The sequence below is a fragment of the Ziziphus jujuba genome, chromosome 8 (assembly GCF_031755915.1).
Source record: "Ziziphus jujuba cultivar Dongzao chromosome 8, ASM3175591v1".
Taxonomy (NCBI): Eukaryota; Viridiplantae; Streptophyta; class Magnoliopsida; order Rosales; family Rhamnaceae; genus Ziziphus; species Ziziphus jujuba.
The window spans coordinates 25,120,851-25,135,731 of NC_083386.1; the positions used below are offsets into that span (position 1 = coordinate 25,120,851).

The following is a 14,881-nucleotide window of genomic DNA, read 5'->3' on the forward strand; positions in this document are numbered from 1 at the left end:
GATCCAAATTACTCAGAGAGAGGTTATTCAACGAAATTCATATTAATTTATTTAATTTCAGTAAACATTAACATTATTCATATCTCATTTCATTATTAACATGCAAAAATACAAAAGGGAAAATTTTGTTCATATAATTCTGTCTCTCCTTCCACTGTCAATTCACCACTCGGCATTTGAGTCTGACTTCCCCATTTTCAATCACCCCAACATTTCCCAATTTGACCATGGAAGCAGCAAACTCTCGAAAGAAGAGACTTTGGTCCGTCGCAAATGATTCAACCAACCATTTTGTCCTATAATCACCAAAAAGTGCTTGATCCGATCCAAACAAACCTTTTCCTGCAATTAATCGCTTGTAGTAGTTATTGTCAAAAGCAGATGATGTTGAATCCAAGAAATCCCCAGCTTTGGGGTCCTTGTTTGGTTTTGGGCATTTCTTTCTAAGATTTTGTGCCAACTCAATGTTCATACTTGGATCAACATCATGCAGTGCACTAAAATTACGTAGCCGAGCTTCGAAAGAAGAACAATGTGAAAAACCAAGAGTGTGACCACCAGATAAAGCAACCAAATCCTTGATTCCTAAACCTCTCTTGGCAAAGCTTCCAATGAGTTGGGATATATTGAAGGTTGGAGCTGGTAAGTTGATTGTTTCCGAAGCTTTTGAAACCCTTCCATCTTTCCTGCCTTTAAGCACATTCCAATAAGGACCTCCAGACTATAGAGAAAATTAATTTCACATAAAAAAAAAAAAAATTAGTTAGATGAAATTATCTAATTGTTTGTTCATACACCAAAAATTAGCTGTGTGAAAATTAAGTACGTATTAAAGATTCCAAATTCAAATTCTTAAAATAATATTGACTCTTATATAATATAGTTTTGAGGATGATATTAACGAGGGAATAGTAGAGTTTAATACGAACCAATGCGACCACATCTCTAGCAGCAACGGCGAGTATATCAGCACATGAAACAGTACGAGGACAAGCCAGTTCTAGCTTTGCTTTAGCTTGGTCAATGACGTAGAATGATCCAAGTGAGATGTTTGGAGGCCCATCTTTCTCTGCTTGGTTCTCTGCGGTCGAGTCTACCAACACTGATGCGTCACATCCCTACAACAATAACCAAAAAATTACACATAAATACCCGTTTTCGTATATTAATGATATATATGTATATGTACATACCCTTATGAAACAATCATGGAAGAACATCCTTAAGATACGAGCTGGAACTTTTGGATCATATATGGAAGCGTTATAAACTGTCAGGGATATAATTTTCTCGGCTTGTGAGCAAGTTTCTCCATAATAATGGGCATTGAGAGTTGCGTTCGATTGAGGAACTATCACATTAAATATTGAGACAACCAAAATAATTCCATAGAAGATAGTGTTTGGTGAAAACCTAGCCATTTGGTCAGGATTCAGAGAAATGAGAAAAAGTAAAGAACCAAATCCAATAGAACTTTAATAATTATGAGGCTTTATTCCAAGTTAGCGGTGTATATATAGTAATTTAGCAGACAAATTAACCTGCTTATGTACGTTTCTATGCAGTATATGATACATGCTTTTAAGTTACTCAATAACAGGAAGTAGAGCTGTAAAAATTTGACTCTGCTTTTAGCTACTGTGCTTAGAAATCAAGTATATCCACCTAGCTAGCTTGCCTCTATTATTCTTTTATAGGATCAACAAGCTGTTTATAATATAAAAAACTCACAGCAACAAATATATATTTTCTTTCTTCATGTATAATATGTATATTTATTACAAATAATTGAGACAACTAATGGGATGGTTAGGAACTCTGATTTGGAAAGTTTTATTCAAGGGTTCAATTGATCCTTCTTAATTTATTTTGGGCAAAAAATATATTGGAAATTTGGAATAATGACGATTAATTAACATTGAAATATTTCAAATGAAAAAAAAAAAAACCATGTGAAAAATAATGCTCTAGAAAACATTAAGCTATTGTTGGCTTATGTCTATCATGTTGGTTATGCAAGGCATATATGTGTTTGGTGAGAGATGGAGGTGGAGTACAAATTTTATTGTACTGCAATAAAATTATCCTAGTTCGGTTTTTATTTTTATTTATCCTTTTTTTTTTCGGGTAATATATTTATATTTATCATTGGACCCCGAAGGTTCCGATACTGAGAGTCTGTGATTGGGTGCCAAGAAAGCTAAGGAAAATAAGATAATTTTGAGATAAATCTTTATAAAGTTGGAGTTGGGCGGCTGGTAATGCAGCCGATATGTCATATCAAAGATAAAGTGATCATCGAAGCTTTTTTTTCTGTGTATAATTATGAAAAGCGTTTCAAATTTGTGAAAACAAAGTTAATTTTAGAAATCAAAAAGAAAGAAAGTAAAACAGAAGATCAACAAACAGAGACATGAAAAGGGGTAATCAATATCTCTTTCTTTTGCTGACTAACGAGTTTATGGAATTTATTGGAATTTTTTTATTTTTTTTATTTTTAGAAAAGAAAAAGAGAGAATAACTACTAAGAGAAAATTTTAGATTTATGTTCCTTATTTCCTCATAGCCTCCAAATTTGTAGTACACATTTTTCATGCGTTTCTACTAAATCTCTAGTTTGTAAGACATGGTTTTATTTATAGCACATTGACCAAAATTTTCAAAGCCTTGCCTTACTATTGAAGCATCGTATTGAAAAAGTACCAAATAAATACGTACCACCCGCCCACAAAAACCAGAAAAAGAGAAGCAAAAGAAGGGAAAAAATAATAAATAAAAAAAGGACTTCATAGCAGAAAGTTTGTAAGATGAACCTTATAAACAGTTGTATGCGACCATGCAAAAGTTGTATGGAAACAAAGAAATTTTCTTTTTTAAAACTTTTTTTCATATCTTGGAAACAGAGTGAAACATGCAACAGAAAAAGTAAAGGATGAGAAGGTGTTTCTGATAAGTATCTTTTTTGATTTTGTATTTTGGATTTAAGTAGCAGGTAAAGAAATTAAAGAGTAGCTTTATTTTTCTGTTTGAGAGTGTAAATTGTTTAGGCTGCTGACTGTGGACAAAACAAGAAACACCATTTCAGTGTTTCAGCTATCTTATGTACTGCTGTTACCTACTTCTTCAGTCTTTTGTTTGTCATTTATTCAGCAAATTAAATAACTTATAAAACCAAAAAAAAAAAATTTCCAGGCATTTGGGACTGTTGGAAATTTATTAGAATCTTAAGTGGTTTGTCTAATTCTACTTTCCAAAGAGTAATTAATAATGTTACCTTTTTCGTTGTTATTTTGGTTTTAGCTTTTAAATCCTTTGGCAATCAATAGATACATATAACTCATGTTCTAGTGGAAACAACTCAGATAATAACTATTACGTCCAATAAATTGCTTTACAAACCACTTTTCAAATTGTTATACAAAACAGAATGGTTTAACCATAACTCATTAAAAAACATTGCTATAAAAAAAAAATTAAAAAATCTTTAAGTACTTTTCAAATTGTAAAAACATTTTACAATCATGATTGTATCAGGGAGATTTGTCTATTTAAACCAGAAATTAATTCCATTAAAAAAACTGCCATTTATTATTCCAATTTGGATATTCAATCAATATTATGATTATGATTTTACAATTTCAACTCTTTCTTCTTTTTTTTTTCTTTTTTTTGGTTTTTTAAACATTGGGCTAAAGCTTGGAATACACCATTTCAACTTTATAAAATTATTCTGCATAAAAAGTAAGATATTGAGTTTACTATTATTATTATTATTTTCCCAAAAGAGAATCAAGAGCCGAACAAATTGTCAATAGAAAGGGTTAACTTAGAATAATATGATTGAAATTAAGAATAATACTATTTTGTCAATTTGACAGTCTCCATTAAAAAAATAGTCTGCAGAAAATAAATATTTATTTATTTTTATAAAATTAACAACTCGATAGGAGTGAGTTTCAAAACTTTGGTGTTATAGACGTGGCACGATATGGTTGGTTGATCTCTCTCACCATGTTAAATATCGTTCAATGAAAGAAATCCTCGCGAAGTGGGACCCGAATACCATCGTTATCTTAAAACCCAAAAGGCCAAAACCCATTGAGGAGCGAGGTCCAAATCACAAGCTTTGACCGAATTTAAACCACGGCCTCACAGCCAAACGAGGACACGTCACGTGTCAAGATCGGGACCATGGACTTTGTGACTCATCACGGACCGTTGATAGGATAGTAATTCCACTATAAATAAATAAATATTTAGGGTTTTGAGGGTCCCTCAGTCACCTTGGTAGGGCACTCAAAAGAGGATAAGTGGGGCTTCTGCATTTTTTCTTTCTAGGGTTTGATCCTCTCTGATCCTTTTCTCTCTTTTTAATTGTTTTTATTGTTATTGTTATTATTATTTTATATTAAAGAAAAAAGAAAGAGGAAAAAAAAAAAAAAAAAAGAAGAAAATCTTTCCCACAATTTTCTAAATTAGTCCATTCAATCCTCCTCTACAGTAAAATGAGAGAGGTTCAAAACCAAGTCAAAGTTTCATTCCCTGTTATGTGCTCTGCTTCTGCAGGAATACTCTGCTCAGTTACGCGGATTGGTTTCTTGCTTCTCAATCTTCTTAAAAACACTGTCTTTTTCATACTCGTTTGTGTCTGATTCTTCATGGGTTTTGCTTAGATATTTCTGGGTCTTCAACAACTCTTCCGGATTTTTTGTAATTTTTCTTCTTTTTTTTTTTTTTTTTTTGGTTTGGGTTTATTCGGGGTTTCTTATGGAAGGAAATCAAACACAGAGCATTGAAGAAAACGAAGAGAACATCAAGGTCAATAACATAGAGCATAACGACGACAACAATATCATCGAAAACTCGGCTTCTGAATCAGAGCTACCACCACCACCGCAGTCAGATTACATGGCGGTCGAAGCGGCGGCGAACCCATCACCGGCGGTTCCATTGAAAGAAGAAGAGCTGACTGATACAGAGCAAGAACTAGACGACGAGTCTCTTCCTATGGACCTTGATCAGGTACCGATGTCGATGTCGGCGGTGACTGGAGCTCCATCAACGAGAACGGTCGTGGCGGCGAAGAGGCCGTCAAGGGACCGTCACACGAAGGTCGAAGGCCGTGGAAGGAGGATACGAATGCCGGCGACTTGCGCAGCCAGAATATTCCAATTGACCCGAGAGTTAGGTCTCAAATCGGACGGCGAGACCATACGGTGGCTACTGGAGCACTCCGAGCCGGCAATCATCGAAGCCACGGGTACGGGAACTGTACCGGCTATTGCAGTCTCGGTAGGTGGGACGCTAAAAATTCCCACAACTTCACCGGCAAGACCAAACGGAGAAATCGCTGAAATCCCAAGGAAAAGGAGGAAAAGAGCGTCGAACAGCGAGTTTATCGACATGAACGATCAGGTCGATCAGGCTTCTATTTCCTCTGGGCTCGCTCCCATTGCACCAATGGGTTATGGTCCTGGTGGTGGTGGTGGAGCACAAGGGCTGGTTCCATTGTGGCAAGTGGGGGCGACTGGTCCTGCGGGGCCTTTCCTCATGTTCCCAAACACTGGGGCTGGTGCTGGGGCTCTTCAAATTCCAAACCAGCCACAAATTTGGGCAATCCCAACTGCGGCTGGAACACCGATTTTCAGTGTCCAAACAAGACCCATTTCCAATTTTGTCACGGCTATGCAGCCTCATTCCGCTCAACTCGGCGATGTGCAAGCCTCGTCCGGTTCGATTTCGAGCGGTGCGGCGACTTCGGGGTCTGGTGGAAGTTGTTCTTTGACAATGGGACCCAGTTTGAGCTCAGGAACGACAAGTAACAGTGTTGGGAGTAGTGGTACTGGTTCTACAACGACAACGACTCAGATGCTCAGGGATTTCTCTTTGGAGATTTATGATAAGAAAGAGCTTCCATTCTTGGGTCGGCCAGCAAATTCGCATACACAATCTTCAAAACCTTGAAGAGCCATCTTCTTTTTCTTTTTTTCAAGCTACAAAGTTATTGTATTAGGATGCTAGGATTTTAGATGTTTTATTTTGTTTTTTAAGTAATCATTTTAGGCCTTTTTGGTAAGAAAAAAATGCACAAAGTAAGAAGTTTATTTTTTTTTTTTTTTTTATTTTTTCTCCTGCCGTCTGCATGCTGGAATTTACTAATCTGAGGCTTTTTGCTCACGTTTTTGGGTAAAGCCCTTTGGGGCGATTCTCTGTGGTTCTAGGATGGATACTAGGATTAGTACAAATAATAGAAGGTGAGTGGGGAAACCGGTAAGTCACGCTCACTCGGGGGTGGCATTGCACGTTGCTGATGGGTCCCATCTGGGGATACGGGAAAGGATGGAAAGAAATGGTGGTGGGTGACTGGTTGGTGGGTTCCACACACTAAGAGGTGGGGTTCAGGAAGGTGTGGGTCACGTGAATTCGGATTGTGCACGTGCAAGGTGGAGTGGGGTCCACACTTATGGTTGCTCAACGGCAAGAAAAAAGGTGAGGTGGTCCGCGGACCAGCCTGAGGGAGTGGTTTTAATGTGGGCCAAGTGGGTGCGGTCATGTGATAGCGAGGCACGTGTCCCCAGGTCCGGTGGTCCCAGCTGGTTTCGCCTCCTGGTGGTCCCCGCACGTTCTTTTTGAGGTCTGCTTTTTTTTTTTTTCTTTTCCAATTCCAGGCTGGCCCTGCTGACACGCGTTTGCTGTCTTAGCTTTCGTTTGTGCGGACCTTTTTGTCTAGCTTTCGACACGTGGGGAGATTATGCCCCCCCTGACCTAATTCATTCACAACATTATTAATCATTTTACGACTTTAAAATTGGCAATTACTGAAATAATATTTTGTTAAATTGCATTGGAATTTTTCTCCATTTTGGAAAGAAAAAATTAAGTTTATATTAACTTTTTAGTTATTAATATATTAATTTTGATATCAAACTGATTAATATATTGTAATATACTACCATAAACAAAATTAGTAAATAAATTGCAGTCGTAAGATCATTCTTTTAGTCATTAATAAGTGTTGTAACAGCATTTCCAAAAAGTAAAAAAGTGTTTTTGATTTAAAAAAAAGGTAAAAAAGTGTTGTGACAGCATGTAAGATCTGATTACTATTTTACTGATAAATGTGGAGCTAAGCACATCGGAATGCATGGATTGCATAAATTAATATTTTTATAACCAGTAATAACGTAGTTGAGACTTGAGAGCAAACTTTAGAATTATTTGGTTCTTAACTTGTAAGATAAAATATGTTAATCATGCATCATAAAAGTTTTTATTTTATTTTTTTGTTTTCCTATAATGAATAACAAATTGTAAAGGCAAATAACTGAAAAAGAAAATAGCACATACATATTCAAATTTCAACAAGATATTTATAAATTGGGCTTTTTTGTATTCGCAAGGCCCTTGGTAAAGACCATAGCTGCTACTCCTTTAGCCGGATTTCTTGGCATAAAACCGTCGATACAAGGAGTCAACTTGGGTGAGATAGTATGTTCCTGGGCTCAAGAGGCTACTGTCCTTGCTTGTCACAAAGTCCTTGGCCCCATATCGGTGCTCCATGAGCTTCAGTGTTTGAATAAAATTTTCAGGCGTAAACTGCACATCAAACGCAAAGATTTCAATAAAACTCATCTCCCATGGCAACAACGACAATATAATCCATAATTTGAAAGCCAAAAAAAATAAAAAGATAATAATCTCGTGTGTTAGATTGTAGCCCAGGAAGCAAGAAGCTCAAGCCTCAAAAGCTGAATAATATAGCCAGGAGTTGCAGGGAGCAAACCTCGTGTCTTGATTTCAATTTCCCAGAAACATCCATCACTGTGGCAATGTTTGATAGGCTGAAAGGATATTGACCTTCTCGGAGTTGGAACGAGAACATTGTCGCAGTTAAACCACTCCCATATGAGAACATAACTACCCGCTTGCCTGCCTGAAAATCAATCGAATATCCAACAAAGCAGTAATATTTTGAAATGAAATTAGCAGTTAAACAAAAGATATAAAAAATAATGAAAATTGAAAAAACTGATGCATAGAGCTTTTACCAATGAGCTATTTTTATTGTGAAGTAGAGATGAAAATGCAGCATAAAGTGATGCTGTGTACATGTTGCCAACTTGCTTTGGAATTAGGGTGCTTGGTTGAACCTTTGCATCATATAATTGTTTTGCAACTTGCTGGGTTGCCTGCAAATTAGCAACAATCAGGAATCATGAACTGGTGACACATATCCAACAACCATCACTTCTCGGAGATGATCAGCATACCTTTTCAAGATCCCGGCTCTGGTAGCTCTCATCACCAGACAAAGATAAATATGGGGCTAACTTTTCTCTTGCAACCTCATCAACAAAGCTGCTTAGGAAGAGCATATGGAGAAAATTTCAGTTACTGGATATTTGGAAAATGTTTGCAGCTGTTATCGGTATGTAGTTAAAATACACATGCAAAAAGTTTTATTTATCTTGTCTGATATTAATATCCATAATTCAGTTAAATACTTTGGCAGAATGACTACTATCTAAATACCCCTTCATTAGGCTATACCTGGCGATTCGTGTTGGTGTGTCGTATTCGTGTCAATCCGTTTAATAATCGTGTCAAAAATGCCTAACCCGAACACGACCCATTTATTAATCGTGTTAGGTACCTAAAACACTAATCCGACCTGTTTATAAACAGGTCAACGGGTCGTGTTGACCTATTTACCCGTTAATCTGAAATTGACCTATTAACCCAAAAACTAACCTATTAACCCGTTAACCCGAAAATTAACCTATTAACCTGAAATTTTTTTTTATTTTTATGTTTTTGTTTTATTAAAGATGTATTTTTTGTTTTTAAAAAATTAGTAATAGAAAATTATTTTTATAATATTTTTTAGTTATTAAATATTATATTAGTGATAAAATATTAATTTAAAATTAAATTTAAATGGATTGTAATAGGTATATAATCGTATCGAGTTGAAACTGACACGTTAATAAATGGATCGTAACGGATCAATTTCGAGTTAAACAGGTCAACCCGAAAATGACACGATTAATAATCGTGTTAAACGGGTTGACCCGATTATGACCCAAACCCATTTATAATAAATCCAAACCCATTTATTCCGTGTCGTTTTCAAGTCGTGTCACCGTGTCATGATCCAAATTGCCAGGTCTACATTAGGCATTGAAACTTGTGAGTGGTATCAAAATAAACTTGATAACACCATCAAGACAAACCAACTTTACATGGGAAAAGTGCTGTATACAAACCTGGAGTTCCTCAAAAAGTCATCGAAATATAACCTAGCAAAACTTTTCTGCACAAGCTGCAATACCAGTTCAAGAAATTGGATTTACTAATAACAGTTTTCAGATTCTTGATAATGCTGCACTATCATACGATCAGATTCATGAAAGCTGCACTACCTTGTTATATGGAGAATGAAACACAAAATAATCAGCATCTGAAATTGAAAACGAACTGCCTTCCAATTTCTCAAACCTACAAAAACAGATGAATATAGAAATAATGACATCTATAGACCAAAACTTTCTCCAAGTAAGGAGCACTAGGCATATAGTGGCCCTACTTCTCACAGAAACGTTTGTAGCAAGAATCAAGTGCCATGAGGTAGCAAGTTTGTGACAGCTTTCCATCAACAACCTATGAACAGAAATTGCAAAAAGAAAAAAATACAATTACTCAATTTTCTAGCAATAAAACTCTGAAAGCTGATTAGGGGTAATGGTGACATCTGAATGGCTGTTCATCACTTTTGCAGCAATAGGAAGGAAATGCCTATATAAGTTGAGGAAACTATCTTAACATAGTTTATATCCATTTTCTTTTCGGCAATAAGGTATAAAAATTATAAAATGAAATATATTTCATTTCAAACTGGGTGAAATACATAGAACAAAAGTAGTTAAAAGCTTTTTTGTAGGAGATTGCAGTTCCACATCTAAATAAAAATAATCTCAATCAGGTATAATGCCTAAACAAAAATTAGTTAGTGTTATCAGACCAAAAAATTACATATTTAAAATTGAAGTATGGTTCAAAGTGTCAACAAGATTTTAATGTTGCGATGGAGAGGAGGTGAGAAAGCATTACAGGGTATTCACTTGCGAGGTCAGGCTTGTAAAAATCATAGACATGAGACATATGGCTGCCCCTAAGTTTGCTTTCAAAAACAACTGGAGCATCAGGACCTATTAGCATCGTAATTGCAGCTGCACCCCCAGTAGGCCGGGCAGGCCCTTCTGCATAAACCTGAAACATGGAAGAACCCTGTAAGCAAACTAAATAATACCTGAACTAAGGAGTCTTATTATATGAACCTGTTCATTTTATCAACAAGACATAACTCACAAACAACCCACTTAAGCTTCATTTTGTATGTGGGAGTAGTTGAAATTTTGTATTTCCAAGCGTTCAAGAGCCTCACTTCCCTTGAAGCATTTTTCTTTCCTAGAAGAGCGTGCTTCCCACATGTAGGGAGCATTATAAGGGCCATCACTTTCTTTCAGGTTACTATACTGTCATCCCTAACCAACTTTTTTGAAGTCTACTTAAGAAGCATTCGAACCACATCTAAGATAGATAATATTTCATTGCCTAAGATAAGAACTTCTAGTGATTCATTATTGTTAATAAATCTATCTATGCCTAGAAACCAAACTATGTAAAAGTCATCCAAATGGTCAAACTTTCAGCCAGAGGCCCAGGCCTTAAATTTACCTACTCATCCACTCCATTATGCCCGAAAATAAGTTATTAGTCTTCTGGAATTTCGCAAGTTTACATTATCATCATAATCATTTTGGAAGTTAGATGTTTCCAGCATATATGCATATATTTCCTTATTACATGGGTAAGAAATCACAGGTTTAAGATACTATTAGACTGCACAACAATTTATATCAATAAATAATCTAGGAATGTCCTGATGTTAATCTGAAGAATTCTTATATGACTAAGAAACAATAAGAATGAAGGAATAACAATGTTCACTACGAGATTATACCGCACTGTCTGTGCATACAACAAGTCCATAGCGTCCATCCCATGAATTACTTTCCACCCAGTTCACACAATTGAACAAAGCTGCAGTTCCTCCATAACATGCATTTGTTGAGTCAACTCCCTCAATGTCAGTATTGCCGCATTCCTGTTTTAAACATAATGTTAGTACAGAAAGTTGTTTTCTAAGAATTTTCTTCTGAGAAGAATATTTTTATACGCATTTTTTTACCTGTAATATAAGTTTCAGTACGTAATATAAGAAACAGAGAGATCAGATTAAAACAGTACAAACACTTGACAATGACAAATATAACAAATCAAGAATGGCTTCAATTTCCATCAGATCTCAAGCTTTTTTCTCCATTGAAGCCTGCATCAGCTTGTATTCTTTATGATGGTAAAATGGCTGTCAGACAGCAGAGGTTCCAAGTGGTGATGTAAGGATCTACTGCTGATGTGAAGTTTGAAAACCAGTTGTCTTCCAAATAATGTACCTCAAAAAGTTGCATCAAGAAGGTTTTAATCGACTTGCTTTTGTCAATCACAGTTTCGCTGCCAACTTCTAGCCTTCCAATTTGTTTTGGATCAATTTTGTATTTCTCAAGGAGTGAAGTAACAGCTGTCAAACTGTGACCCAAAGGTAAAAGGAATTTGAATGACATAAAAGGAGTTGAAAACACTAGAAACTGATAAAAAGTAATTGAGAAGATATACGGTAATTGACTTTACTAGGATATAGTACTAATATTAAATTGATACTTCATGTAAAATGGTAAAACATGATAACAAGATAATTGTGTTTGGTCTGTACTAAGCATAGAACAGAACAATAGTGTGTGATAAAACTTCAAATAGCATGCCATTCAAGAATTCACCAACAGTGAGAAAAGGTGCAATCTAAGTGTTCACTAGCCATACAAAACACTTTTTTTTCTTTTTTTCTTTTTTTTTTTTTTTTCCTCCTTTACAAGAATTAATACTTCAGATAATTGAAGCAGGCCATTGCTGAATTGACCGAAGTTAGACAGCATTTCCCTGCACCACAAATGGAATACCTTATCTGCTACAACTTGTACATGGAAAGCATTCAACTACAGGAGGTTGGAAGCCATATTATATTTCAGAAACTAAATTTTCAAGTATCATATGATAGAATGTAAGACACTGCATATAAGTGGAGATTAGCTAACCTCATTGAGATGACATCTTCAACTTCAGTACAAAATGCCATACAATCCTGTCCAAGTCCAATAGTGTACTTTCCTTTGCTGGCACCATCATGAGCCTCCAAAGCTTCCTATACACGCATATTCTAAGATAATTATGTAACTAAATGAATGTACCGTTAAAATATAACTAAATGAATGTACCGTTAAAATATAACTAAATGAATGTACCGTTGAAACATGTGAATGGCATGCTTGTGTAGACTGCCATAACAGTTGAAAAGCATATACCAAAAAGGGAAAGCCCAGTAAATAAGTAAATAAATTAAAGAGGGAGAACTTTTCAAAAGCTTTTGTAATACATCTCTGGTACAGCAAATCTAATCATGGTGAACCTTGTATATTACCATCGCGTTGAATGAGTTTTTGTGTTCAATATTAATTTATATACATCTTAGTTAACTTATATAATGCAAGTAATTTGGGTAAATTTCTCATATCGGAATCTGCATACTTAAATGCATAAATACGTGGATTAAAAACGTACCTACTCACCTATATACACAAATCAAACACTAATGCTGATAATAACAATAAATACATGCATGTATACCAGATGATATTGATGATCTAATATAAATGAATATAGCAAATATATATAGAAGTAATACGTAAAATACCGTATATACGAAAATAATTGAAAATAAAACACCGCAGCCGATTAGTGACAATCACATGTAAACGACCAAAATATAGCGTTAACCTCCTCTGTCTTATTACTTGGAAAATGTAGAAAGTAGGAGAAAGATACTTAAAACTAGAATTCTTCACTCACTCTCTGACACACATACATAAACTAACTTGAAAAACAGTTAAAAAAATAATTCAGAGAACCAATACAAATTCGAAATACAATCCGAAAATTCAATAGAAAATGAAAGCAAAGTTGAAAATTACCAAATAACATTAATCAAACCGATTTTAACTGATAAATATGAGGAACAGCAAGAGAAAGTGAAAGCCGAACCAAATAAGACAAAGAAAGACCATTATGCAATATGAGAATAAATTTTTCGAAAAGCTTCACCTGCTGAACAGATGTAGGAGGAAAATAGATATCCATGGCGAGAATTCCGACATCTTTCGGTTGTGAAGCCATCTAGAGAATGCTATAAAATCTCCTACGCTTTCACGTTGTCTGGTGGTCGTTTGGAAAGCTAGAAAATGAGAGAGAAAATGAGGAGAGAAAGTTTGATCCTTCATATATAGGCACCTGAGAACTGACATGTACACTGTAAACTCATGTTCAATGCTGGCGAACGAAATGTAGGACCAGGTCGTTTGCAATTAAGACCGATTTGATGTGGTATTTACGTAGTCTGCCACTGGCGACGAATAACAAAGCGGTGGTAGATATTCGAATTTCCAACTACCACTCCTTGTCCAGTGTGGTCCAGCCAGTCAACATAAGAATTAGCAGCCGCTAATTATTTCATTATCTACGTCCCATTTATTCATGTTTTTGGATAATAATGTTGGTTTTTCCAACACGTGTTTCCAGTTTTAAATAAATAGATAATTCATCTATGAAAAGTCCTACTCCTACACCAAATGTTATATTTACTTACAGCAGCTAAAAATTTATTTTTGTCTTTTTTTGGACATAACTAAAATTAATGTAATTTTGCATTAAAAAGAAAGAATGAGCAAATATATCAAGGTTTACTCTATAAAAGCTAAGTCCATTTATTTTTCAAATCCATATATATATATATATGTATATGAAATACTAAATTAAAAAAGGGTAATGGAACAGTGGCAATGTATGGAGACCAATATTGATGGTGACTCTTGCTATAAGAATCAAACAAAATAGATAGAAGTTGATTCTATTGTTCACCTTTTTATCCTCTTCGATAAGAACGAAAATAACAAATTGTATGGACGAATATTATATGTTTAAAAGCCCTCCAGTACAACAATGGTGGGCCCAACATTCTTATAGAAGATATATATATATATATATTAAATATAAACATTAATTATAAGATTTCGCTTCTATATTTTATTTTCCCTCAGAGATTATTTAATTTAAAATTTAAAATATTTTAAAAGTCTATAAAAATTTAAAAGTATTTGATTTAGATTTTAAAAAAGTCCATATAAGTTTAATAATATTTAATTTAAATTTTAATGAATTTTTATATAAAATCCATTAAAATTTAGATGTATTCAATTAAGATTTTGTACAATTCTTTTAAAGTCTAGTGATTTTAAAAAAGTTATTAATTTTAAAAACCTTTAAAAAATAATAGATTTGAAAGAATTTTAACAGTAAAATTGTGAAGAAAATTATTAATATAAAATTCAGCTTTAAATCCAAAGATTTCGTTGAATTCTTATAAAATCTTTATAGAATCTGTAGAATTTCATAACAATCTATCAAATTCTTTAAAATCTATAACTTGTTTTAAATCTATCAAATTCTAAATTAAATACATCCTTTTTAATTTTTATTTTGCTTTTTGGATGAGCATAGTTTGGTTTGAATTAATATGGTTGCATAAAGAAGCATAACTTTTTGTCCGCCAATTTTGAACTTAATTTTACATAATTTTCAATATTTTATTATTATTATTATTAAGGAAGATTTTTTTTTTGGTGAATTATTAAGGAAGCATTTGGACGCATGT

At 34.4% G+C, this 14,881-nt stretch overlaps 3 protein-coding genes across 4 annotated transcripts; 1 reads left to right on the forward strand and 2 right to left on the reverse strand.

Annotated features, from left to right (window-relative positions):
* LOC107414445 (peroxidase 66) lies at nucleotides 1-1,482 on the reverse strand. Its single transcript, XM_016022557.4, has 3 exons — nucleotides 1,194-1,482; nucleotides 930-1,118; nucleotides 1-721 (listed from the first exon to the last, which is right to left on the reverse strand). The coding sequence occupies exons 1-3, from the start codon at nucleotides 1,419-1,421 to the stop codon at nucleotides 158-160; spliced, it is 981 nt and encodes a 326-aa protein (XP_015878043.3). The 5' UTR covers nucleotides 1,422-1,482; the 3' UTR covers nucleotides 1-157.
* A 2,790-nt stretch (nucleotides 1,483-4,272) lies between these two features.
* On the forward strand, nucleotides 4,273-6,109 carry LOC107414414 (transcription factor TCP19). Its single transcript, XM_016022526.4, has 2 exons — nucleotides 4,273-4,339; nucleotides 4,567-6,109. Exon 2 carries the CDS (start codon nucleotides 4,768-4,770, stop codon nucleotides 5,962-5,964), a length of 1,197 nt encoding a protein of 398 aa, XP_015878012.3. The 5' UTR covers nucleotides 4,273-4,339; nucleotides 4,567-4,767; the 3' UTR covers nucleotides 5,965-6,109.
* A 1,040-nt stretch (nucleotides 6,110-7,149) lies between these two features.
* On the reverse strand, nucleotides 7,150-13,493 carry LOC107414413 (hydroxymethylglutaryl-CoA synthase). 2 transcript variants are annotated; one of them, XM_048471086.2, is made up of 12 exons: nucleotides 13,276-13,493; nucleotides 12,213-12,319; nucleotides 11,517-11,649; nucleotides 11,024-11,167; nucleotides 10,111-10,269; nucleotides 9,587-9,660; nucleotides 9,423-9,498; nucleotides 9,267-9,322; nucleotides 8,271-8,361; nucleotides 8,049-8,189; nucleotides 7,784-7,933; nucleotides 7,150-7,596 (listed from the first exon to the last, which is right to left on the reverse strand). In XM_048471086.2, the coding sequence occupies exons 1-12, from the start codon at nucleotides 13,345-13,347 to the stop codon at nucleotides 7,432-7,434; spliced, it is 1,368 nt and encodes a 455-aa protein (XP_048327043.2). In that variant the 5' UTR covers nucleotides 13,348-13,493; the 3' UTR covers nucleotides 7,150-7,431. The 2 variants fall into 2 exon arrangements, with proteins under 2 accessions (XP_048327043.2, XP_048327044.2); XM_048471087.2 differs by having other exon boundaries at nucleotides 8,271-8,358; nucleotides 13,276-13,491.
* Nucleotides 13,494-14,881: the final 1,388 nt, after the last annotated feature.